Source organism: Sitophilus oryzae, unplaced genomic scaffold (assembly GCF_002938485.1).
Source record: "Sitophilus oryzae breed Bouriz unplaced genomic scaffold, Soryzae_2.0 scaffold_882_pilon_pilon, whole genome shotgun sequence".
NCBI lineage: Eukaryota > Metazoa > Arthropoda > Insecta > Coleoptera > Curculionidae > Sitophilus > Sitophilus oryzae.
The window spans coordinates 1,118,077-1,143,038 of NW_022147508.1; the positions used below are offsets into that span (position 1 = coordinate 1,118,077).

The window sequence follows — 24,962 nt, forward strand, 5'->3', positions numbered from 1 at the left end:
GTATATATATTATACATATAAAGTTGTTTATGACTAAATACAATAGTTTTCCAAATATTTGCCGGTTAACATTTTCCCATGAACAAAATTCAATTTCTCCTATTGGATTATAACGAAACCATGAATAATGTGGACCTTCAAAGTGTTAAACATATTTTTTGATATAATCGGAAGTAGTTCCGTAAAGTATGCATACAGGTTAATAGTACTTTTGGTTAAATAAAAAAATATTTTTTATCACCAGTCTTCATGGCTAGATATGATCTAATAAGGGAAATAGCAAGGGAAATATTTTTAAAAAAATTAAGTATAAACAACTTTACAAGAAGTTACATCTATTTTGACGGCATATAATCTAAAAAGATGCAAAAAGTTTAGGTATTACATTATGCATAAAATATGTTAGAACTTTATGTAAAATCAAAATATTAAAAATATATAGGGTGATTTATTTAAATGAAGGAAATTGGCAGTAACTACAATAACATAAAGTAAAACTATCTAAAGACCACCACTGAAAATACCCTGAGCTTGAAACATTCAAATTTCTATCTAAATTAGATTCTAAAAAAGTTTTAATGAACAAGTTGCGTGGAAAAAACTCTGTATAGGACGCATAGCTCGGTAGCATTTCAATTATGATTTAATAACATGCAATTACTTTTTACTTTTAATTAACGTGATATTAAAATATTCGTACCAATCAAAAATCTGCCAAGGATAATTAGTTCATATGAAGCCGCTGCTTTGGACGACGACATGCAGATTACAGCTGCGAGTACCAGAACATTGTTCAGTAGCAGGCCTCCTTTCCTGCCAAATTTTTCGGCGACAACTCCTATAAAAAAAAATAATTAAATTATCTTATCTGGTGTCGACGAATAGATAAATGAAAAAATATGTGGGTTTATTGACTAATAAAACGTATCTACGATTCAATTTTTTTCTCCGAAAATCTATTTTAGCTTTTCAATGGTTATGAATAAAAGGCAGTCTGTTTAGTTCAGTAGTTTCCACAAAGTAACTTACACACAGAGAAAAAGAACAAATATACCATACTAGTGAAATTTCCCCTTTATTTTTACTTTTTTACCTAGTACCAGAGCGTCATCAAACGATGGCCTAGGGGAGGAGAGGCAGTAAAACAAAAATCTTCTGCTAGTACAGTCAATTAATTCCCATCAAATTACCCCCGCTCTCATACTTTGCCAGTCATAAGTGGTCCACTGGAAAAATTTAAATTCGAATAAATTCGTCCGAAAAAAACCAACCCTCCACACTTGAGAAACTTTCAGAAACTTAAAAAAAAATTAAAATCGATTTTCTGGCTGAACCGTAGGTCCCACAGAAATTTATGGAACAAAAAATGAAGAGAATTAAATTCTCTACATTTTTATTTCTAAGTAACAAACCTCTTAAACCTACGAGGACAATATTAGAGGGCACCAAAGTCACTCAAAGGCAGTTATTTGCATTTTTCCGGGTGAAGCCATTTTTTTACTGTCTCAAAGTTTTTAAACTTAAAAAGCAGTAATCTGAGTTTCTCAAAAACGGTGGGGTGGGGGGATACGAATTTTCGAATTTAAGCTTTTCCAGTGGACCACTTACAACTGACAAAGTATGAGAGCGGGGGTAATTTGATGGGAGTCTAGACTTTTTTTGATGTCAGATTGACTGTTGTACTATGCGATTTTTTCCAAATTTCTTGAAAACTTGTATAAAAAACTTGGCCTTTGAGGTAACTTTTTAATATCGATGGGTGGCTGATAATGATGGGTGCCCCCAAACCACCATACACTGATGGCGACGTCCTTGACCTAGCATAAATTTTTGGAAAATCCAGGGAATCCACACATAATACAGCTTTAGCTACTTGTTAGCAAATGTTTCTAGCTAGGAAAAAAAACTTAACATTTGAGGGATTATATTTCCTAGAATAAATTTTTGGCTAATTTTGTATTGAGTAAAATTTTCTTTTTGAAATAATGAAATTATTTCCACTATATCTATTAGGTTCGTAAATTCATAAAAAGAAAGAATCTGAAATTTTAGGCTGTTTTACCGTAACTAGGTCACAACTTTTTTAAACGGAACATCCCTTATAATATTTCTCTTGTAAATTATTTGATTCCATTATATCTCTAGGTGTACAAATCTTACATCGTGAATTATATCAAAGATAATTCTAAATTATAATTTTCTTTGATTATATTTAAATATCCTTTTATTCGTTTTTCTTTATTTCCACATTTTTTTTATTTTAGAATTTCTGAATATTTCATTTCATAACCATTAACAAATTCTACACTTACTAAATAGTAAGGCTAGATATTTATATCCTAGTTTATATATCCGAATGTCTGGTAATTTTATTGTATACTAAATTAATGAAAACATAATAGCACAAAGCAAGTATGCTTGATTAAAATTACGCGATGAAAAAATTTTCTCAATAATTTGACAATATCTTTATTACATTAATAAATTTTACATTTTATTTTAGTTGTATGTGGGCATTGTCTTGTTATTCAAATATATTCTTGTTCGTTCAAAAAATGTGTATGCACTTTTTAGGTTTGTATGTAATCTAATTTTAACGTACTTTTCCATAAGAATTATTTATCGCATCAGACTTATGGTGGGTTCATACAGCCAAATAAAATAAAATAAGAATAAAATAAAATAAGAAATAAGGAATTCTTATTTGTGTGCGTTCATACAGTCAAATAAAATAAAATAAGAAATATAATTTGCTCATGCGCAGTACGATGAGGCTGGATAAAATTTAACTTTTACGATTGTTTATAGTAATTTTACTATTTATAGTATATTTATTTATTTGTTGCCTACTATATTATACATTTTACTTACGTGAAATTATAAAATAAATTAAATCCAAACTGAAAATATTTGTAGGTTAGAATTAAGTGTGCGCAAAGCCGTTTTCACATAAAATAAAACAAGAAGTTAAAAGATAAAGACGTCTTATTTTATTTGTTATTTTATTTGGCTGTATGAACGCATGTACGGTATCCCATATAACCAACTATCTTATTTTATTTTATTTTATTCTTATTTTATTTTATTTGGCTGTATGCACCCACCATTAATTAGAGAACTTTTCGATCTCACTCTATACAGGGTGTAAAAAAATAGTGTATCTAACTTCGGTGGGTAGTGATTCTACAGATAAATGGAACAAAAAGTTTCTATGAACATATGCCCCAAAATGCTTCCCGAAGAAGTTGTAGCCCTCGAAAGGTTAGAGAAAAATAACAATAATATTTTATCTTTTTAAGTAAAAAAGTTCAACCAAACCAAATCTTTTTATGACATTTGTTGAAATTACTGTATCTATAATGGTAAAAAGGTACCACTAGTAGTACTCTCTACCCTAACAGAAAGTACCTTTTCAGAGCTGTTACGGAATTTTACACGATTGCCATTCGCTTTTGCGTTAAAATGTAAGAGTATTAAATTTCAGGAAAAACGAGTTACCAATGTTCTTAAAAATAAACAAAATAGGATATTTTTATTTAACTTTTCGAGGGCTGCAACTCCTTCAGGAAGCATGTTCATAGGAACTTTTTGTTTTATTTTTGTCTGCAGAATCATCCACCAAAGTTAGATACACTATTTTTTGACACCCTGTATTTATGTATATTAAATGCAGATGTGGTTGTACTACTAGTAAAATGAATTTTGTCAAATTTGAATTAGGAATCTCTAAAATTACAAACTGTATTAATATGCAGTAATGTGACTATATCAATGACTAAAGAATCCAAGGACAAATAACACCCGACAGCAAATTGTGCCGATGTCACCAAATAGTGCCGTGGCACATATTTTTCTTAGCCTAGCTGTTTGAAGCAATATTTAGTTTTTTTGATAATTGTTTTGACTACGCCTATGGTGTATCATCCTAATTAATTACGAAAAAAACGTATTAAAATGTTAACAAAAGGTACAAAACTAGTATCGACGTATAGCACATATCAAGTACATATAGATGTTAATTGAAATTGAAGAATAATTATCGGAATTCAATAAGAAAACGCTAAAAAGTTGGAGTGGATTGTTTATTTACCTAAGAAACGTAACTCCTGGCTCTTTCTTATCGCTGCTGCTTTTACACTTGAAAGCTGAACAACTAATCACCATTGTAATAAAGTTTATACAAAGTTTACTCCACACAAACTATTGAAAATCGCTAAAATTGTCGCTGGTGACCAAATGATGACTCATTGTTTGCCATCAAAAGAAAGGTCTCTAAGGTCACAAATTCTTCTGCAGCCCGTTTAGGGGCGTTATATATCCTTATATTCTTTAGTCATTGGACTATATTTTATGTAATGTACAGGGTGTCTCTCAAAAGTGGCTCACCCCTATAACTTTTTTATTTTTTTTTTCAGATAAATATACGAGATTTGATATGTTAGTATATGACATAAATTAGGACTGATTGACGTATTCGAATATTTTCAGTCGCTTTTGATTATTAAATGGCACCCTCGGCATTTTGTTACTTTATTCAATAGAAAATGACACTCTCACATAGAGTGACATATCATATGTCAACTTTTGACATTTTCGAATATGGTTTATTTGAAAGTGCAACGTGCGACCCAGGTGCGACCTTTTAGGCGCGATTCTCACTATAACGTCCCGCCACCGACCGTCACATCGCGCGTCGAGCCGCCGCACCAGGGGGTAAGCACATGAGGCAATGTGGTGTACAACCTAGGGGCATTGTCGGGCAGTGCGGGGCGATGTCAGGCATTGCTGGGCATTGAGCAATGTCGGGTATTGCGGGGCATTGTGGGGTATTGCGGAGGTATTATGAGGCATTGTTGGGCAATATGAGGCATTGAAAGGGCAATGTGGTGCAATATTTAAACTAAATATATGGCGCGCGCATCCTCCCACCATCACTTTGATTACGTTTTTACGTTACCAACACTCAAACGGCTTGCATTCGCCAGCGCAACGGGTCAACGCTCTAGCTCCAGCCAGCTTGTTTATTGTTTCGGAGTATGTAGTTGTTGAGTTATTGTCGGAGTATCTATATGGGAGTTCATTTTAAGCGATACCACTATTGCTATCTCCAAAATGGAAAGAGCTATACGGTCGGTTAAATCAGGGAAAAGTCACCTGTCTGGCCTTTTTTTACTTTTTTTAGAAAATGTAAAAATATAAAAAAATATCTTATGTATTTTAAGTATGAGCAAGTTTTTGCCAGATCTTTAGTTTAAAAAAGTTTAACTTTGTTTTAGTTTTAAAAAACGTTATTTTGTGTTAGTTTGGAATAACTTGTTATAATGTATACCTACCTATAAATATAAACTGTTCGTCTGTTATTAGTCCTAAGTTGTTTTTGGCAAAGCGAGTTTATTTTTTATATTTCTGTTTGTGTAGTTTTTTAATAAAAAATATAAATATTATGGTTTTTGTGCCTTTAGGTAATTTATTATGACAATAAAATACATAAGAACTATCTAGAGGCTATAAAAAAGTGTTTACCCTTTTTAATATTCTTTGTCTCTTTTCAACACATGCAATGAAAGGAGGTAGATATATATTGCATTAGGGGGCATTGCCAGCCAATGTTGGGCAATACGAGGCATTATTGGGCAATAGGGGGCATTGTTGAGAAATGCGAGGCATTGTTGAGCCATGTGGGGCATTGTCGGGCATGATTGAATAGGAAAGGGGCATTGCGAGGCAATATTCGAGTAATCGAGGCATTCATTGCCTTTTGGTGTACAGAAATTGGTCATGTACTTACCCCCTGCGCCGCACAGTGGGACGGAATAGGATTTTTTCGCGACATTGTGATTTTATGATCTATTTTTATAAGAAATTTTGCACTGATTCCAAATATACCCCATGTTCCTATACCTAAAATATCTTCTTGACTTGTTTTCCTTCAAAAAAACACGAATTTTTCGTATTTTAACGTATTTTCCATGTAATCCTTACCATTACTATTCAAAATTACTTTGCTGCCACAGAAAAGTTATAGAAAATTAAACTCTGCATCGATTTGCCGAATTGATCAATAAGTAAGGTCATTCAGCAGATGAAGTAAAAAAAATACTTAAGGTATCATTTAAAAATGAAAAGTTGTAGTCGCTTCCGGTGAAACAAGAAGTGACATAAACTAACTGAATATGTCAATATATTCTGATTTATGTCATACTACATAACATACAAAATCTCGTTTATTTATCTGAAAAAAAAATAAAAAACTTATACAATGTGTCCCCGGATTGTCTTTACATGAGGATTTTTTTTATTATTGACCAATTCAGAAAAATGCATTCTTCATAAAAATTTTTGCTTGTTCTAAAATGGTTAATCTCGTTTATACTACTTTTACAATTTCCCATACCGTTTTAGAGAAAATTATAAAAAACATGAAATATGGTTGATTTTTCGTTGAAGTCCTAAAAAGCAGAAGGCGTTTCTATGGAAATATAATTTCGATTTCACTCTTTGATAGATAGATATATTTAATTGTGATTAACGTCAAATTTTTTGCTGTTGTTAAAGTATCGCATTTTCCGATAACTATACTATTATCACCCTTTCCGTAGCACTGAACTAAACTAAATTTTGTGCTTCTTTAACATTTTAAAGTAGCAAAAAATATGATGTCAATAAAAATTCTACAAATAACAATCTATCAAAGCATGAAAACGAAATTTTATTACTATAGAAACGAGTTTTGATTTTTAGGACTTAATAATTAAATAATAATTTTTTTGGAAAAAATTCAACTCCATTTCCACGGACATATCACCCTCTGCTTGGCCAGAGCTTTTTCAAAATTAAAACTAATATATTCACAGCGGCACTTTTTATCACAAAAAACTAAAACAATCTTATGTGACACGCTTGTTCTATCTCATTTTAATTATCTAGATAATGTATATGGTCCATTTCTCGACTCAAAAGATAACAACAGAGTACAAAAAAAATCCAGAACTCTTTGCGTAAGATTGATCTGCGGAATAAGAAGAAGACAAAGAGTGTCACATAAACTTAGAGAACTTAATTGGCTTAACATGTCCGAACGTCGTCTTTTGCACTCGGTATGTTTTTTCTATAAAATTCTGAAACATAAATGCCCAATCTTATCTTTACAACAAATTACAATTTCGTACAGATGTGCATAACCTAAATATCCGCAGACAACATCTTCTAACCATACCCGCTCATAAAAAAGAATTCTTTAAAAAGTCATTTTCCTACCAAATTGCTACGTCAATAAATAAGTTCACAATTACTGATTTTTTCGAGGTCTGTCCTGTCTTTCAAAAGAAAAATTAAGAATCAACTGCTCCCGGAATGAATTGATATAATTTTTAATTTTTTTAATCCTCTTGTGCTATTTTAAGTAGAAAGTTCTAAGTTTATTAAAGATTGTTGCTTTTTTGTGTCAATAATACTACTTTTTGTACGGTCTTTTTTTAGTTTTGTATGATATTGATTTGTGCAAAATTATATTATTATTGCCTTTTGTTTGGTAATATTGTTGTATATTTTTTTTTCGTGGCCTCAACAGCACCTTCGACTTTGAAGGAAGCTGACTGTGCCTTTTGTTCCAATTGTTAAAATAATTTATATATTATGTATTTTGTATGTGATTTGGAACAATAAACCTTTTTTATTATTATTATTATTTATTATTTTCAAGTTTTTTTCAATTTTGTCTAAAACGGTATAGAAATTTGTAAAAATATAAACAAGATTTTTACGCATTTTAGAACAAGAATTTTTTTTATGAAGAATGCATTTTTCTCAAAATACCAATAATTAAAAAGTTTTTCCACTTGTTGTCTTTACAAGTGGGAATCAAGTACATCCGGGAACATACTGTAGAGGTGAGCTATGGTGCTTTTGAAAAACACCCGGCAGACAATTTTTACATATTTTTTTCTTTACTCTTACTTATGCCGGGTCCTTCCCCCCACCACTTTATTTTGGCAGATAAGGGAAAATGGTTCTAACAAAAAATATGCAAAATTTACTGAAGATTATGAATCTATTATTTATAGTATCCGTTATCTAGGCAAATTTGTGTAAAAACTTTTTTCTTATTTTTAATAGCAGTTGCGCCCTCTAGCGGCCGCTCTACAAACTTGAAAATAATTTACAGTAATTTCTCATGCTCTCTTTAGTTACAAATATTTTTTTCCGCAAGCTCTACGACTAATACTTTCCGAGATACAGCCGAGCGCTATTCTTAGTGGGACACCCTGTACAACAAAGTGAAAAGTTTAGTGGTTGCGAATGAGTTTTATCCTTGATTATAGGTATTATATATAGACAAGGGTTTTATTAACCATGTGTGATTTTATTGGTCTCATACTGTTGGCAGCACACGCAATCCACACTGCGCCGACTTGTCGCAAAATATACGAACAAAACATAGACACTTTGATCTTTGCCGACTCGAGACGGGACATTGGACACAGTCTCCAAATTTTGATACGAAACAAAAATGAGACAAAAATTTCGCAGAAATGTATTGGATTTGTCACAACTTTGTCGTAAAACATGAATGTTTCTGTCTTGTCATCAACTTTACCTGTGATAGCACCTCCAATCATTCCACCGACGCAGAAAATCGAGACCATCAGTGCAAAAATCATAATGACGCCGTCTTGCGAGGGCGCCTCTCCAGATCGGTCCTGAATGGTGGCAGCGATCCATTGTTCAAGTATCTGCGTATATAAAACACGTTTTGTAACTGTTTGCATGACGATAAATTTGTTTACATTCGTATATTAATTAAAACGGATGGTGTCAATATTTACTTTGGCGTTACAACTTACTTTTTGAGGATTGTTTAGAACGCCGGTGTTGTAACCGTGTTGAAACGACGATCCTAGAGCAGCTGCCGCAATAGCAAACGCCAATCGTCCGTTGAAGCCCTGTAATGAAAAAATATATATCATTTATATGTTTATTGAAAACAAAGTTGTAGAAAAGTATATACAGGGTGATTCGGGGCCACTGTGGGTTAGCCGTTTATGGAGAACCGGTGAATTTTTACATAAAGGCACCTGATTCATCTGTCTAAATTATTTAGCTTTATAGTTATACAGGATGAGTCTTAAATAAGTGCAAATATTTTCAGGGGTGGTATATTTCGACCCCAGGAACACGTCTATGAGTTTTTTTCCGCTAAAAAAAGATGTTGAAAATCGTGCATTTTCTTCTAAATTTCCCTGTATATTTTTCGAAAACTTTTTAGAACTGCCTGTTCACCGCAAATTTTCCCAGGGTATAATTTCTTAATCTCAGATATTACCATAGTTATGGCTTTACTCTATGGTTACGGCAATAAAAGGGATGCAAATACAGAAAAAATCCGGTGGCTCTCAAAATTTTTTCAAAAAACATTCATTTTTTTTTTAATTTTCAAACTTAAATAACTCGGTCGGTATTTTGGACTTATCTGAAAAATGGTAAAGAGAAAATATGTTTCTTTTATCGAGATCTACCAGTCCTGAAAATATTTGCACTTATTTAAGACTCACCCTGTATATTGATCCATCACCAGTTCTCGATAAACATCTAACCTACCATCGCATTGATTCACTCTATATACAGGGTGGTCCGTATTGTAATCGGGAAAACTTCGGCAATATATTCTGCAGATAAAAATATATAAAGCAGTTCATATAAGTCGTATATTTTATATTTTTTATTTATATCCTAAAATGCTTCATTTCGGACATATAGGATGTAAAAGTTTCATTTTTATTTTGTTTTTTTTAATAATTACTGGACTAACATTGATATTTGAATGAAAATTGGTCTCTACTGTTTTGTGGTATTTTTTTCTAGAAAAAGTCATGATCGGCTTGAAAAATGGAATGTTTCCCAAATTTATAATATCAGTCAAATAACTATCTAGTCAACATGTTTATTTTTTCTCAATAATGATATGTATTGACTATTTCCATTCCAAATATCTTGAAAGCAGTTGCTCGTAGCGATTTTTACCGAGATAGTTATTACGTAAAAAAATACGGAAATGTATATTTTCTGTCAGTAGTGTGATACAAGGACCGAAGAAAAATTATTACTCTTTAAAAAAAAGTTAAAAGATATATAGGTGGCGCCCCCTACAAGTAGGAGTCATATTGGCATCGAAATCAAGTTATGTTAATTATATGTTAATGCTGGTTTAATTATTCTTATGTGCAAAATATGCTGCCGAAGTTTCCGGAATACAGTTCGGACCACCCTGTATACAGGGTGCGTCTTAAAAGTGGCTCATCCCTATAACTTTTCTTTTTTCAGATAAAAAAACAGATTTGGTATGTTAGTATATGACGTAAATTAGAATTGACGGACGTATTCAATTGTTTTTGGTCACTTCCTGTTTCACCCGAAATGACCCCAACTTTTCATTTTTAAATTACACCTTTATTTTTATTTTTTTACTTTATTCAATAGAAAATGACACTCTGAATAGAATAACATATCATATGTCAACTGTTGACATTTTTGCTTAAAAAAATCGTATTTTAAATTACAATATCGATTGCCTTGGCTGTGTGAAAAACATTAATTTTTAATCAAGAATCAAGAATTTTAATCAAGAAAATAGATTTGACCGTCTAATGTTTTTCGTCTCCTGTCCTGGTTGGCTAAAAGATGCCTAAATCGTATGTTTAATCATATCCCAAATTTTTCAAATGAAAAGAGGATGGCTCATTAGCATATTTGGAAAAAGCATTTTTTACGCATAATTTGATACCACACACTTGGTATTTCGAGTCAAATTGTCGTTATGAACCGCATGTTACAATTTCAAATAAACCAAATGCGAAAATGTCAAAAGTTGACATATGATATGTCATTCTATTCGAATAAAGAAAAAAAAATACCGAGGGTGTCATTTAAAAAACAAAGGTTGGAGTTTGGTGAAATAGTTGATTTCCGGTGAAACAGGAAGTGACTAAAACCAATTCAATATGTCAATCAATCCTAATTTATGTCATATACTAACATAACAAATCTCGTTTTTTATTTCAAAAAATAAAAAAGTTATAGGGGTGAGCCACTTTTGAGACGTACCCGGTATGTATTTAAATTTTTATGTAATAGTTTTAAGTGTAACGTTTATTAAAATGGGAATCAGTGTTGGCATTGATACCAAAAATCCACTGTTTTATTTGTAAATTTTATTTGCACAATAATAAAGAGTTTTTAAGATACTAATTCAACAAAATTAAGCGGTACCAAGAATAAAGTTAATAAATTAATTTATAAGTGAGATAAAAGTCTTACGATCGATAAAACTAAATGTAGATATCTGCAGATATCGGCATTATGTCTAGATATTTTAATATAATTATCAACTATAATAATGTCTATATCTTTGTGACTGACGGTTTTTATACATTTCTTGAAAAAAACTGGTTATTTCAACACTGAGAAAAAGACACACACACACAAAAAAAGTGATTTTTTTGTAAAATATTATGCTATGCGATGATATTTTACTAAAGAGAACTTTTTTATTTTGTATATTCCTATTTCAGTGGCAAAACAACCACATCAGGCTATTATCAAGAAATTCTAAATTAATCCAACATAATATCCAGGGTGGTCCGAATTGTATTCGGCAAACTTCGGCAGCATATTCTCCAGATAAAAATAAGTAAACTAAAATTTTTGGTAAAATTTCTTGGTAAAAATCGCTACGAGAAATGGTTCTCATGTTCATCATTGACAAAAATTGAGCATGTTACTACTAAGAATGTTATTACAATGAAATCATGAAACTGAAGTTGTGCCAAAGGTTGAACAGAAACTATTTCAACATATTTTTTTTTAGAAAAAATTATGATTAATTCGAAAAAAAAGTTCATAGATTTATAAGTCCCAGTCAATTATCAGTCCCATGTAAATATTTTTATTCAGTGGTTTAATACAGGTACCTACAGACCAAAAGTTTTTAAATCAGTCAAAAAAATATGTATGTAGATGGTTCAAGGAGTCATATTGAAATTTAAATCAAATTTCCCGTGTCAAAAAACACCAGTTTTGAAACGAAGCATTTTTGGACATAACTTTATACGAACTTTTTTTCTTATTTTTTATCCGTAGAATATGCTGCCGAAGTTTCACAAATACAATTCGCAAGAATTATGTGGTAGATCTTGATAAAAGAAACATATTTTCTCTTTGTCGTTTTTCAAATAAGCCTAAAATAACGGAGTTATTTTACTTTGAAAATTTCCAAAAAAAAAATATTTTTTTGCTAAAATTTTGAGAACTGCTGGATCTTTTCTGAATTTTCTTTTTTGTAAATTTAATCTACTACCTATGTTGGCATATTATTAAGAAATTATGTTCTTTACCTAAAAAAATTCCCAAAAAAAAATTCATTTTTTTTTTCGTGAAAAAAACCTCATAGTCGTGTTCCTGGGGTTGAACTATACTACCAGTTAAAATACTTGCACTTATTTCTGGGACACCCTGTATGTATAATCTTGAAGAATGAACTGAAGATATGACGAAAAAAAGTGAGTCAAGGCTTCATTAAAAAAATATTAATAACCAATATATTAAGGGGCTAAATAAGAACATAAATAAAACTTTCTTTTTGGTGTCATAGCAATGTATCTCTCATGACTGAGTTGCAATTTAAGGATAAAGTCAAGGCTTTCAAATTGCTAATCTGATGACAATGAATGGCATAGACATTGACCGATTTTGCACAAGCTTTGTGTTCCTGCAATTACAATTATTGTTAGTAGATAAAAAATAGTTGTGCAAAAGCTGTTGAATTTACTTTGTAGCTTAAATAACAACTCGATTTCCTGCTGTTTTTCTTTATAACGTTCAACTACTGTTTTATCTATATGTACTGTATGATCGAAAATAAACGGCGTCTAGTTGGCTTGGAAATGTACGGCGATGATATTCCTCATATAATTTTACATACATATAAAATGACAGCGATCTTCATTGCATAGCCATCGCCGACGCCGATTTTTTTTCGATCATATTGCACTGTACGGTTAAAAAAAACCGTGATATATTTTGTGTTGCTAAATGAAGGTCGCTCAGTCGACCATCATTACAGAGACATGACATAACATTACATGACATCACTTCCAAGACAAATGGACGCCGTTCTTTTTCGATCATATGGTAGTAAAAAACTTTAAATGGAGGATATTTTAGGTTTGAAAAGCCAGAAAGTGAAGTAAAAATAAACAAAAGACGATCAGAATGCTAAGAAAAATTTCAAACTTATATATATACAGGGTGTCCCAGAAATAAGTATTTTAACTGGTAGTATAGTTCAACCCCAGAAACACGCCTATGAGGTGTTTTTCGCGAAAAAAAAATTTGAAAATTCGAATTTTTTTAAAAAATATTTTGGATTTTTTTTTAGTTTTTAGTTAAAAACCATAATTTCTTGATAATATGGCAACATAGGTATTAGATTAAATTTACAAGAAAGAAAATCCAGAAAAGATCCATTGGTTCTCAAAATTTTAGCAAAGAATCATTTTTTTGGAAATTTTCAAAGTAAAATAACTCCGTTATTTTGGAATTACTTGAAAAACGATAAAGAAAACATAATGTTTCTTTTATCGAGACCACCCCTTAAAATACTTGCACTTATTTCTGAGATACCCGGTATATTTTTAAAATGATCTTTTATATCCGATTTCAAATATACAGGGTGAGTCTTAAATAAGTGCAAATATTTTGAGGGCTGGTAGATCTCGAAAATATTTTCTCTTTATCGTTTTTCAAATAAGTCGGAAATAACCGAGTTATTTCACTTTGAAAATTTCAAAAAAAATGCTTAAATTTTGAGAACCACTGGATTTGGGGTTGGTAAAATTGGGTTTCTGGTGCCCGGTGGCGTAGAGGTACAGGCTCTCGTCTACCAATCTGAAGGTAGTGGGTTCGAATCCCACACACGGCATTTCATCAGCCGACTATTTTTATTAAAATAAAAATAGTTTGGGTACCTAGGTCGACTCAGCCTTACCTGAGTACTTGGGATTCACAATCCTGAGGTAATAATAGGCGGTTGAAGCGTAGTGCTAGCCACATTACCTTCCTTGTATACCGAACGGCTCTAGTATAGCAAGCTGTACCTTGCTACTCCCAAGGCGTTAAACGCTATATACGGGAGCTATTATTAAAATTGGGTTTCTTGTAACTTGTTAATGCATTTGTTTTGAAACACCCTGTATATTGACATGAGATAAAAAACAAAATGCTCAGGCTCAGGAGAAATGGGTCTGATCGAAAAATAATGTTTTAGGAAAAGTTACACATGAAATTATTGCACAGGGTGTTTTAAAGGTAAGGTAAAAACAACCCTTCAATTAATCCTGTATAATAAGCCAAATACTAGAGTTTATAAAAAACCGAGTTTATGAATTAAAGTTGATAGATTTATATACAGTTTGCTAAAAAAAATTCATGAAAATAGTGCTAAAAGTAAAAAAATAGAAGACTTTACTTGACGAAAAAATTCTCCGTTGCGTTTTTTTTGCATCTGAGTATATATATTATACATATAAAGTTGTTTATGACTAAATACAATAGTTTTCCAAATATTTGCCGGTTAACATTTTCCCATGAACAAAATTCAATTTCTCCTATTGGATTATAAAGAAACCATGAACAATGTGGACCTTCAAAGTGTTAAACATATTTTTTAATATAATCGGAAGTAGTTCCGTAAAGTATGCATACAGGTTAATAATACTTTTGGTTAAATAAAAAATATTTTTTATCACCAGTCTTCATGGCTAGATATGATCTAATAAGGGAAATAGCAAGGGAAATATTTAAAAAAAAATTAAGTATAAACAACTTTACAAGAAGTTACATCTATTTTTGACGGCATATAATCTAAAAAGATGCAAAAAGTTTAGATATTACATTATGCACAAAATATGTTAGAACTTTATGTAAAATCAAAATATTAAAAATATATAGGGTGATTTATTTAAATGAAGGAAATTGGCAGTAACTTCGAGTTAAACTGCAATAACATAAAGTAAAACTATCTAAAGACCACCACTGAAAATACCCTGAGCTTGAAACATTCAAATTTCTATCTAAATTAGATTCTAAAAAAGTTTTAATGAACAAGTTGCGTGAAAAAAACTCTGTATAGGACGCATAGCTCGGTAGCATTTCAATTATGATTTAATAACATGCAATTACTTTTTACTTTTAATTAAAGTGATATTAATATACTCGTACCAATCAAAAATCTGCCAAGGATAATTAGTTCATATGAAGCTGCTGCTTTGGACGAGGACATGCAGATTACAGCTGCGAGTACTAGAACATTGTTCAGTAGCAGGCCTCCTTTCCTGCCAAATTTTTCGGCGACAACTCCTATAAAAAAAATAATTAAATTATCTTATCTGGTGTCGACGAATAGATAAATGAAAAAATATGTGGGTTTATTGACTAATAAAACGTATCTACGATTCAATTTTTTTCTCCGAAAATCTATTTTAGCTTTTCAATGGTTATGAATAAAAGGCAGTCTGTTTAATTCAGTAGTTTCACAAAGTAACTTACACACAGAAAAAGAACAAATATACCATACTAGTGAAATTTCCCCTTTATTTTTACTTTTTACCTAGTACCAGAGCGTCATCAAACGATGGCCTAGGGGAGGGGAGGCAGTAAAACAAAAATCTTCTGCTAGTACAGTCAATTAATTCCCATCAAATTACCCCCGCTCTCATACTTTGCCAGTCATAAGTGGTCCACTGGAAAAATTTAAATTCGAATAAATTCGTCCGAAAAAAACCAACCCTCCACACCGTTTTTGAGAAACTTAAAAAAAAATTAAAATCGATTTTCTGGCTGAACCGTAGGTCCCACAGAAATTTGTGGAACAAAAAATGAAGAGAATTAAATTCTCTACATTTTTATTTCTAAGTAACAAACCTCTAAAACCTACGAGGACAATATTAGAGGGCACCAAAGTCACTCAAAGGCAGTTATTTGCATTTTTCCGGGTGAAGCCATTTTTTTTTACTGTCTCAAAGTTTTTAAAATTAAAGAGCAGTAATCTGAGTTTCTCAAAAACGGTAGGGTGGGGGGATACGAATTTTCGAATTTAAGCTTTACCAGTGGACCACTTAGAACTGGCAAAGTATGAGAGCGGGGGTAATTTGATGGGAGTCTTGACTTTTTTTGATGTCAGATTGACTGTTGTACTATACTATGCGATTTTTTGCAAATTTCTTGAAAACTTGTATAAAAAACTTGGCCTTTGAGGTAACTTTTTAATATCGATGGGTGGCTGATAATGATGGGTGCCCCCAAACCACCATACACCCACGGCGACGCCCTTGACCTAGTATAAATTTTTGGAAAATCCACGGAATCCACACAAAATACAGCTTTAGCCACTTGTTAGCAAAATGTTTCTAGGTAGGAAAAAAAACTTAACATTTGAGGGTAATGTTTCCTAGAATATTGAAATTATTTCCACTATTTCTATTAGGTTCGTAAATTCATAAAAGGAAAGAATCTGAAATTTAGATCACAACTTTTTTAAACGGAACATCCCTTATAATATATTTCTCTTGTAAATTATTTGATTCCATTATATCTCTAGGTATACAAATGTTACATCGTGAATTATATCAAAGATAATTCTAAAGTATAATTTTCTTTGATTATATTTAAACCTTTTATTCGTTTTTCTTTATTTCCACATTTTTTTATTTTAGAATTGCTCTCGGAATTGCTGAATATTTCCCATTTCGATATACAATAACCATTAACAAATTCTACACTTAGGTACTATACAAGGTGTCCCAGAAATAAGTGCAAATATTTTAACTGGTAATATAGTTCAACCCCAGAAACACACCTATGAGGTTTTTTTCGCGAAAATTTTTTTTCGAAAATTCGGAATTTTTTGAAAATTTTGTTGGAATTTTTTTAGTTTTTGGTTAAAAAACATAATTTCTTGTTAAAAGAAAAGATCCAGTGGTTCTCAAAATTTTTGTAAAAAATCATTTTTTTTTGGAAATTTTCAAAGTAAAATAACTCGGTTATTTTGGACTTGTGAAAAACGATAGAGAGAAAATATGTTTCTTTTATCGAGATCTACGACCCCTTAAAATATTTGCACTTATTTCTGGGACACCCTGTATAGTAAGGGTAGATATTTATATCTTCGTTTATATATCCGAATGTCTGGTAATTTTATTGTATACCAAATTAATTAAAACATAATCGCTTGATTAAAATTGCGCGATGAAAAAAATCACGCACTATAGTCTTCCAAGCTCGGTCTACTACCGTTGTATAAAAATTAGGATAAGCATGGAAGGATTCTACCATATCTTCTAAGAATTATAAGTTTAATTTTTAAATTATTTTCATATTCATTAAGTCCAAAATTCTGCCACTTCAGTTCTTTAAAAATGCCAAAAATTTTAAAATTTTCATTAAAAATTTATTCGTTTTTGGACTTGTATGTTTTGCTTCTAGACCGACGATATTATAAATATATGGTTATGAATATCATATTTTTTAAATTTAATTGATTATATCTGTTTGGGTAATATTCATTTCCATTTTCAAAATTTCAAACAATAAAGGTTGCTATCTCCAGAAGTATATTTTTATTTCTTATTTCTGCAAGACGAATATCTGCTATCTCCCTATTGTGTCTGAAAAAAATGACGTAACACGAAATATTGAGTTTTATTGTTCCCCAGCAAATAAAATTCTTATCTCTTTATCATATTAACGCATCAAAATACTTCCTACATGTGTACATAATTTTTTGTGCCGTTTTTTTGCTCTCCTGTAAAATTAGGAATAATGGAGTTAGCAGTTTATCACGTTTCACCGACGATATGTGTCTTTATCGCCTTGCACACTTTGTATGGTTTCTGCTATTGGCTTTGAACAAGCTACATATTCACTTAAAAATAAATGTATTTCATATACAGGGTGTCCCAGGCTGAGCGTACATTAGAAGTTTCTAGAGAACTACAAAAATAAAAATATTTTTTTCTCAAAAACGATTAATGTTAGGTATAGAGTGTTTGATATCAAAATTCATAAAATTTTACAGAGAATTTAAATATGTAATAAAAAATGGGGGTACCCATTTAAAATCCGAAAGTTGCTGTCAACTTCCGGTATTTCGGGAAGTGCCTCCATATTGAAAATATTTTTAATGGATAGATCTCGCTGTGAAACAGTGACGTGCAAAAAAAATCAAAAATCTCCGATCTAGATACTGTAGTTCTCTAGAAACTTCTAATGCACGCTCAGCCTGGGACACCTTGTATACATATAGTTTCAACGTTTTCATGACTTCATTGAAATGTGCCTGCACTGATAAAATGACCTTTAATGGAATTATAATAAGTTCCATCAGGTGAAGTTGGCGATTTTCCTGTCAATTCTAAATATGCTTCACACACCTTTTGGTGATCTAGAACATAAACTGCACAGATTGGCAGGTTGTAAATTAGAAGAATATTATATTTTTCGATCTGGCAACACTGGTTTGATCCATATGACTGAGTGCCGTAAAGCAAAAATATACATAGGTAATAATTAGTAAAAGTATTTTAGCAAACCAAGTATTTATAAAATACTAAAAGATACTAAAAAAGTGTATCTAAATACAACATACAAGATGAAATTAAAAAAAAGTATTTGAAATATTTTTTTTTATTTTGTATCTTATATCTGTATTTCAAATACTTGTATCTGAAGTATGTCACATGTCTGCTAACATACCAAACCTCGTTTTTTATCTGAAAATTACCTGTGATAGCACCTCCAATCATTCCACCGACGCAGAATATCGAGACCATCAGCGCGAAAATCATAATGACGCCGTCTTGCGAGGGCGCCTCTCCAGATCGGTCCTGAATGGTGGCAGCGATCCATTGTTCAAGTATCTGCGTATATAAAACACGTTTTGTAACTGTTTGCATGACGATATATTTGTTTACATTCGTATATTAATTAAAACGGATGGTGTCAATATTTACTTTGGCGTTACAACTTACTTTTTGAGGATTGTTTAGAACGCCGGTGTTGTAACCGTGTTGAAACGACGATCCTAGAGCAGCTGCCGCAATAGCAAACGCCAATCGTCCGTTGAAGCCCTGTAATGAAAAAAATATATATCATTTATATGTTTATTAAAAGTAAAGTAGTAGAAAAGTATATACAGGGTGATTCATGGCTACTGTAGGTTAGCGGTTTATGGAGAACCGGTGATTTTTTTGAAAATTGGAATTTTTAGATAAAGGCACCTGCTTCGTCTATCATAGCTTCAAAATAGCTTCATCTATAAGTTATTTTCAGCTTTACAGTTATATATTGATCCATCACCAGTTCTCGATAAACATCTAACCTACCATCGCCTTGATACATCTATATACAGGGTGGTCCGTATTGTAATCGGGAAAACTTCAGCAATATATTCTGCAGATAAAAAAAGTAAAACAGTTCATATAAGTCGTATAAAATTATATCCTACAATGCTTCGTTTCGAAGATATAGAATGTAAAAGTTTCATTTTTATTTCGTTTTTTTTAAATAATTACTAGACTAATAGCTTTGTTCACGGCTCCGATTCCGAACCGGTTCAGGGACTATTCGCATGCGCACTTTAAAAAGTGGCGTTTGCGGATGAATAAATTCTGAATTTTTAATAACAGTTCTGCGTTTGCGAATCTCATCGAATCGGTTCATTATTGATTCAGAATCGGTTCTAGCGGTCCTCGGATTTTTGTTGGGACTAAAAATTCGATTCTGCTAACCATGCGTATTACGCCGGCATCGATCGGATCGTCGTCAGCTAGTTGCTGTTTTTTTTGTATTATGTCATTTCCATTATTTGTCAATTGGCTATTTTAGTGTTTTGCTTGGATTTTGTTACCTACCTAGGTCCATACTTAATTACATAAACAATAAATTTACCGTCTTCGGCGTCACTCATTTTTGCGATTTTTTCGTTTGTTTCGTCCCAGTAACAAATAATAAAACACAAGTCTTTTTAGCAATTCGCTATTTACAAACATCAAGGGTTGGTCAAGGGCCTCTTGCAAAAATGACAAAAGAAATATTAAAAAATAACGAATTGTAACAAATTAACGTTACAATAACTATACAATAACAAAAATATGAAAAACATTAAGAAAAAGGTTATGTTGTTAAAGTGGGAGTTTTTAATTTTTAAAATAATTTGGTTCTATAATCGTTCGCAGTAAAATATCCTTACTGGGTCATAACTAGGCATGCGCTTTACAAAAATCTATAATTAGTTCTGAACTGGTTAGGAATCGGTTCGGAATCGGACCCGCGAACAAAGCTATTTGATATTTGAATGAAAATTGGTCTCTACTGTTTTATCGTATTTTTTTCTAGAAAAAATCATGATTAACGTAAAAAAAATAAATGTTCCAAATAAAATCTAAATTTATAATAGCAGTCAAATAACTATCTAGTCAACATGTTCATTTTTTCTCAATAATGATATGTATTAACTTTTTCTATTCCAAATATCTTGAAAACAGTTGCTCGTAGCGATTTTTACCGAGATTACGTAATTATTACCGATTATTACGTAAAAAATTACGGAAATGTATATTTTCTCACTCAGTAGTGTAATACAGGGGCGGACGAAAAGTTATTACGCTTCAAAACAGTTAAAAGATATGTAGGTGGCGCCCCCTACAAGTAGGAGTGATATTGACATCGAAATCAAGTTTCTCATGTTAAAAAACACACAGAAACTAATTTTCATACAAATATCGAATTTAGTTCAGAAATTATATGGAAAAAATCGAAATAAAAATGAAATGTCTCTACCCTGTATCTTCAAAACGAATCATTTTAGGATATAAGTTTATACGAAATTTTTTACTTATTTTTATGTGCAGAATATGCTGCCGAAATTCCCGGAATACAGTTCGGACCACCCTGTATACCGGGTGCGACTCAAAGGTATGAATGGCACCCTCGGTTTTAAATGGCACCCTCGGTATATTTTTACTTTATTCGGTAGAAGATGACACTCTGAATAGAAGGACATATCATATGTCAACTGTTGACATCTTTGCTTAAAAAATAATCGTATTTTAAATTACAATCTGGAGTGTCTTGGCTGTGTTAAAACATTAATTTTTAATCAAGAAGCCTTGGAAAAATAGATTTGACTGTCTCATGTTTTTCGTCTCTTGTCCTGGTCGGTTAAAAGATACCTAAATCGTATTTTTAATCATATCTCAAATTTTCCAAATGGAACGAGGATGGTTCATTAGCATATTTGGAAAAAGCATTTTTTACTCATAGTTTGGTACCACACACTTGGTATTTCGAGTCAAATGGTCGTTATGAACCGCATGTTACAATTTCAAATAAACCAAATGCGAAAATGTCAAAAGTTGAAATATTATATCATGTTATTCTATTGTGTGTCATTTTCTATCGAATAAAGTAAAAAAATACCGAGGGTGTCATTTAAAAATCAAAAGTTGGAGTCATTTCCGGTGAATCAGGAAGTGACCAAAAACAAGTGAATATGTTAATCAATCCTAATTTATGTCATATACTAACATAACAAATCTCGTTTTTTTTCTCAAAAAATAAAAAAGTTATAGGGGTGAGCCACTTTTGAGACGCACCCGGTATATATTTAAATTTTTATGTTGTAGTTTTAAATTTAACGTTTATTAAAATTGGAATCAGTGTTGACATTGATACCAAAAATCCACTGTTTTATTTGTAAATTTTATTTGCATATTTAAACACATCTATCTTATTTGTCTAATAATCATACCTATAACGTGTAAAAAAAGTTCATCAGATTTGGCGCTTATATTAAAAAATGAGACAGTAATAAAGAGTTTTTAAGATACTAATTCAACAAAATTAAGCGGTACCAAGAATAAAGTTAATAAATTAATTTATAAGTGAGATAAAAGTCTTATGATCGATAAAAACTAAATGTAGATATCTGCAGATGCAGATATCGGCATTATGTCTATTATATTATATTTTAATATAATTATAAACTATAATAATGTCTATTTTGGCGGTTTTTATTCATTTCATGAAAAAAAAACTGGTTATTCCACCACTGAAAAGGAGACAGAGAAAATAAAATAGTGATTTTTTGTAAAATATCGTGATATTTTACTAAGGAGAACTTTTTTATTTTGTATATTCCTGTTTCAGGTGGCAAAATAGTCAGGCTATTATCAAAAAACTCTAAATGAATCCAACATAATATCAAGGGTCGTCCGGATTGTATTCGGCAAATTTCGACAGCATATTCTCCAGATAAAAATAAGTGAAAATTTTTGTTCTTAAATCCTTCGTTTCGAAAATACAGAGTGTAGAAGTTTCATTTTTATTTCGATTTTTTTCTAAATAATTTCTGAACTAACCTCTACCGGGTGCGTGTCAAAAGTGGCTTACCCCCAAAAAAATACCGAGGGTGTCATTTAAAAATTAAAAGTTGTAGTCATTTCCGGTTAAACAGGAAGTGACCAAAAATAATTGAATACGTCAATCAATCCTAATTTATGTCTCATACTAAGGTACCAAATATCGTTTTTTTATCTGAAAAAATAAAAAAGTAACTTTTGAGACGCACCCGGTATATTGGATGAAAATTGTCGATTGGGAGTTTCTTGACATGAGAAATTTTATTTCGATGTCAATATCACTCCTACTTGTAGAGGGCGCCACCTACATATTTTTAACTGATCTGAAGAGTAATTATTTTTCACCTGTACCCGTATCACATTACCGAGTGAAAAAATATGAATTTCCGCCGTTTTTTACATAAAAAGATGTCTTGGTAAATCGCTATGAGAAATGGTTCTCGAGATATTTGGAATCGAAATAGTCAATAGGTACATGTCCATCATTGACAAAAATTGGGTATGTTACTACTAAGAAAGTTATTACAATGAAATCATAAAACTGAAATATTTTTGAGCCAAAAGTTGAACAGAAACTATTTCAAAATTTTTTTTTTTTAGAAAAAATTATGATTAATTTGAAAAAAAAAGTTCCTAGATTTATAAGTCACAGTCAATTATCTTAATATACAGGTACCTACAGACCAAAAGTTATTAAATCAGTCAAAAAAATATGTAGATGATTTCACCTACAAGTAGGAGTCATATTGACATTTAAATCAAATTTCCCCTGTCAAAAACACCAGTTTTGAAACGAAGCATTTTTGGACATAAATTTATACTAACTTCTTTTTATTATTTTTATCCGTAGAATATGCTGCCGAAGTTTCACGAATACAATTCGGACCACCCTGTATAGCAAGAATTAATCATACATAATAAAAAAAAAACATTCGATATTGCCTTGTATGTAAGGGTCAGTTTCAGTTTATTTAAGTGCTAGAGCTTAACGAGTTAATTATGGTTTAAAGCACTTTCTTGGAAATTGATTTTTATTGAGTTTTATTTTAATCTTTATGAAACTAAGACTAAAATTAGATGCATATTTGTACACGAGTACATGCGACTTTTGATGGCAAACCTACTTGTACTTAACCCAGTACAAAAAAGACAAAAATACGAAAAGGATACGGAAGCAACATGTACGGAAGCAAGAACATTTCCATTGTGCAAAAGACCAGCTTTGAAGCTTTTCTTTGATGAGTCAATTAAAAGCCTCCAGTCACTATAATGAATATTACATCTTAAACACTAATTAAATAATTGCTCGGGAACAAAAAAATATTTATTTTCTATTGGTTTAGTCTCCAAAACTCCAAAAATATGAATAATACCAAATCCCAAAATCAATGTTGGCGTGTTCTGCCGCCATATTTTGATAAATGTTCTTAATGAAGACCAAAAACAGGAAACGAGATATATGGCGCTTTTTCAAAACAATGTGCCACCCTGTATATTAATATGTGTTATTTATTTATTTAAACATTGTTATAAATCTTGAATTAACTGTTAATCAGTGCTTAGATTCAGATATGTTTCAACTATTTCTTATGCTATTCAGTAATGATTTGAAATAAATAAAAATAAGTATTTTTGTAAAATCTGTGAGAAACAAAGTCTGTTACCTCGATACCTTTACAGGGTATCCCAGAAATAAGTGCAAGTATTTTAAGGGGTGATAGATCTTGATAAAAGAAACATATTTTCTCTTTGTCGTTTTTCAAATAAGCCTAAAATAACGGAGTTATTTTACTTTGAAAATTTCCAAAAAAAAATATTTTTTTGCTAAAATTTTGAGAACCGCTGGATCTTTTCTGAATTTTCTTTTTTGTAAATTTAATCTACTACCTATGTTGGCATATTATTAAGAAATTATGTTCTTTACCTAAAAAAATTCCCAAAAAAATTTCATTTTTTTTTTCGTGAAAAAAACCTCATAGTCGTGTTCCTGGGGTTGAACTATACTACCAGTTAAAATACTTGCACTTATTTCTGGGACACCCTGTATGTATAATCTTGAAGAATGAACTGAAGATATGACGAAAAAAAGTGAGTCAAGGCTTCATTAAAAAATATTAATAACCCAATATATTAAGGGGGCTAAATAAGAACATAAATAAAACTTTCTTTTGGTGTCTATGGCAATGTATCTCGCGACTGAGTTGCAATTTAAGGATAAAGTCAAGGCTTTCAAATTGCTAATCTGATGACAATGAATGGCATAGACATTGACCGATTTTGCACAAGCTTTGTGTTCCTGCAATTACAATTATTGTTAGTAGATAAAAAATAGTTGTGCAAAAGCTGTTGAATTTACTTTGTAGCTTAAATAACAGCTCGATTTCCTGCTGTTTTTCTTTATAACGTTCAACTACTGTTATCTATATGTACTGTATGTTCGAAAAAAAACGGCGTCTAGTTGGCTTGGAAATGTACGGCGATGATATTCCTTAT

General features: G+C 31.3%; 1 protein-coding gene across 4 annotated transcripts in view; it reads right to left on the reverse strand.

Moving 5' to 3' along the window:
* LOC115890533 (solute carrier family 2, facilitated glucose transporter member 3-like) overlaps positions 1 to 24,962 on the reverse strand; it is a 132,889-nt gene that overhangs the window by 13,353 nt on the left and 94,574 nt on the right. For all 4 annotated transcript variants that reach the window (XM_030910783.1, XM_030910785.1, XM_030910786.1 and 1 more), the window contains 3 exons: positions 19,080 to 19,178; positions 18,833 to 18,968; positions 15,274 to 15,411 (listed from right to left, as the gene is read on the reverse strand). In XM_030910783.1, the coding sequence (XP_030766643.1) occupies positions 15,274 to 15,411; positions 18,833 to 18,968; positions 19,080 to 19,178 (373 nt within the window). The remainder of the gene's footprint in view (positions 1 to 15,273; positions 15,412 to 18,832; positions 18,969 to 19,079; positions 19,179 to 24,962) is intronic.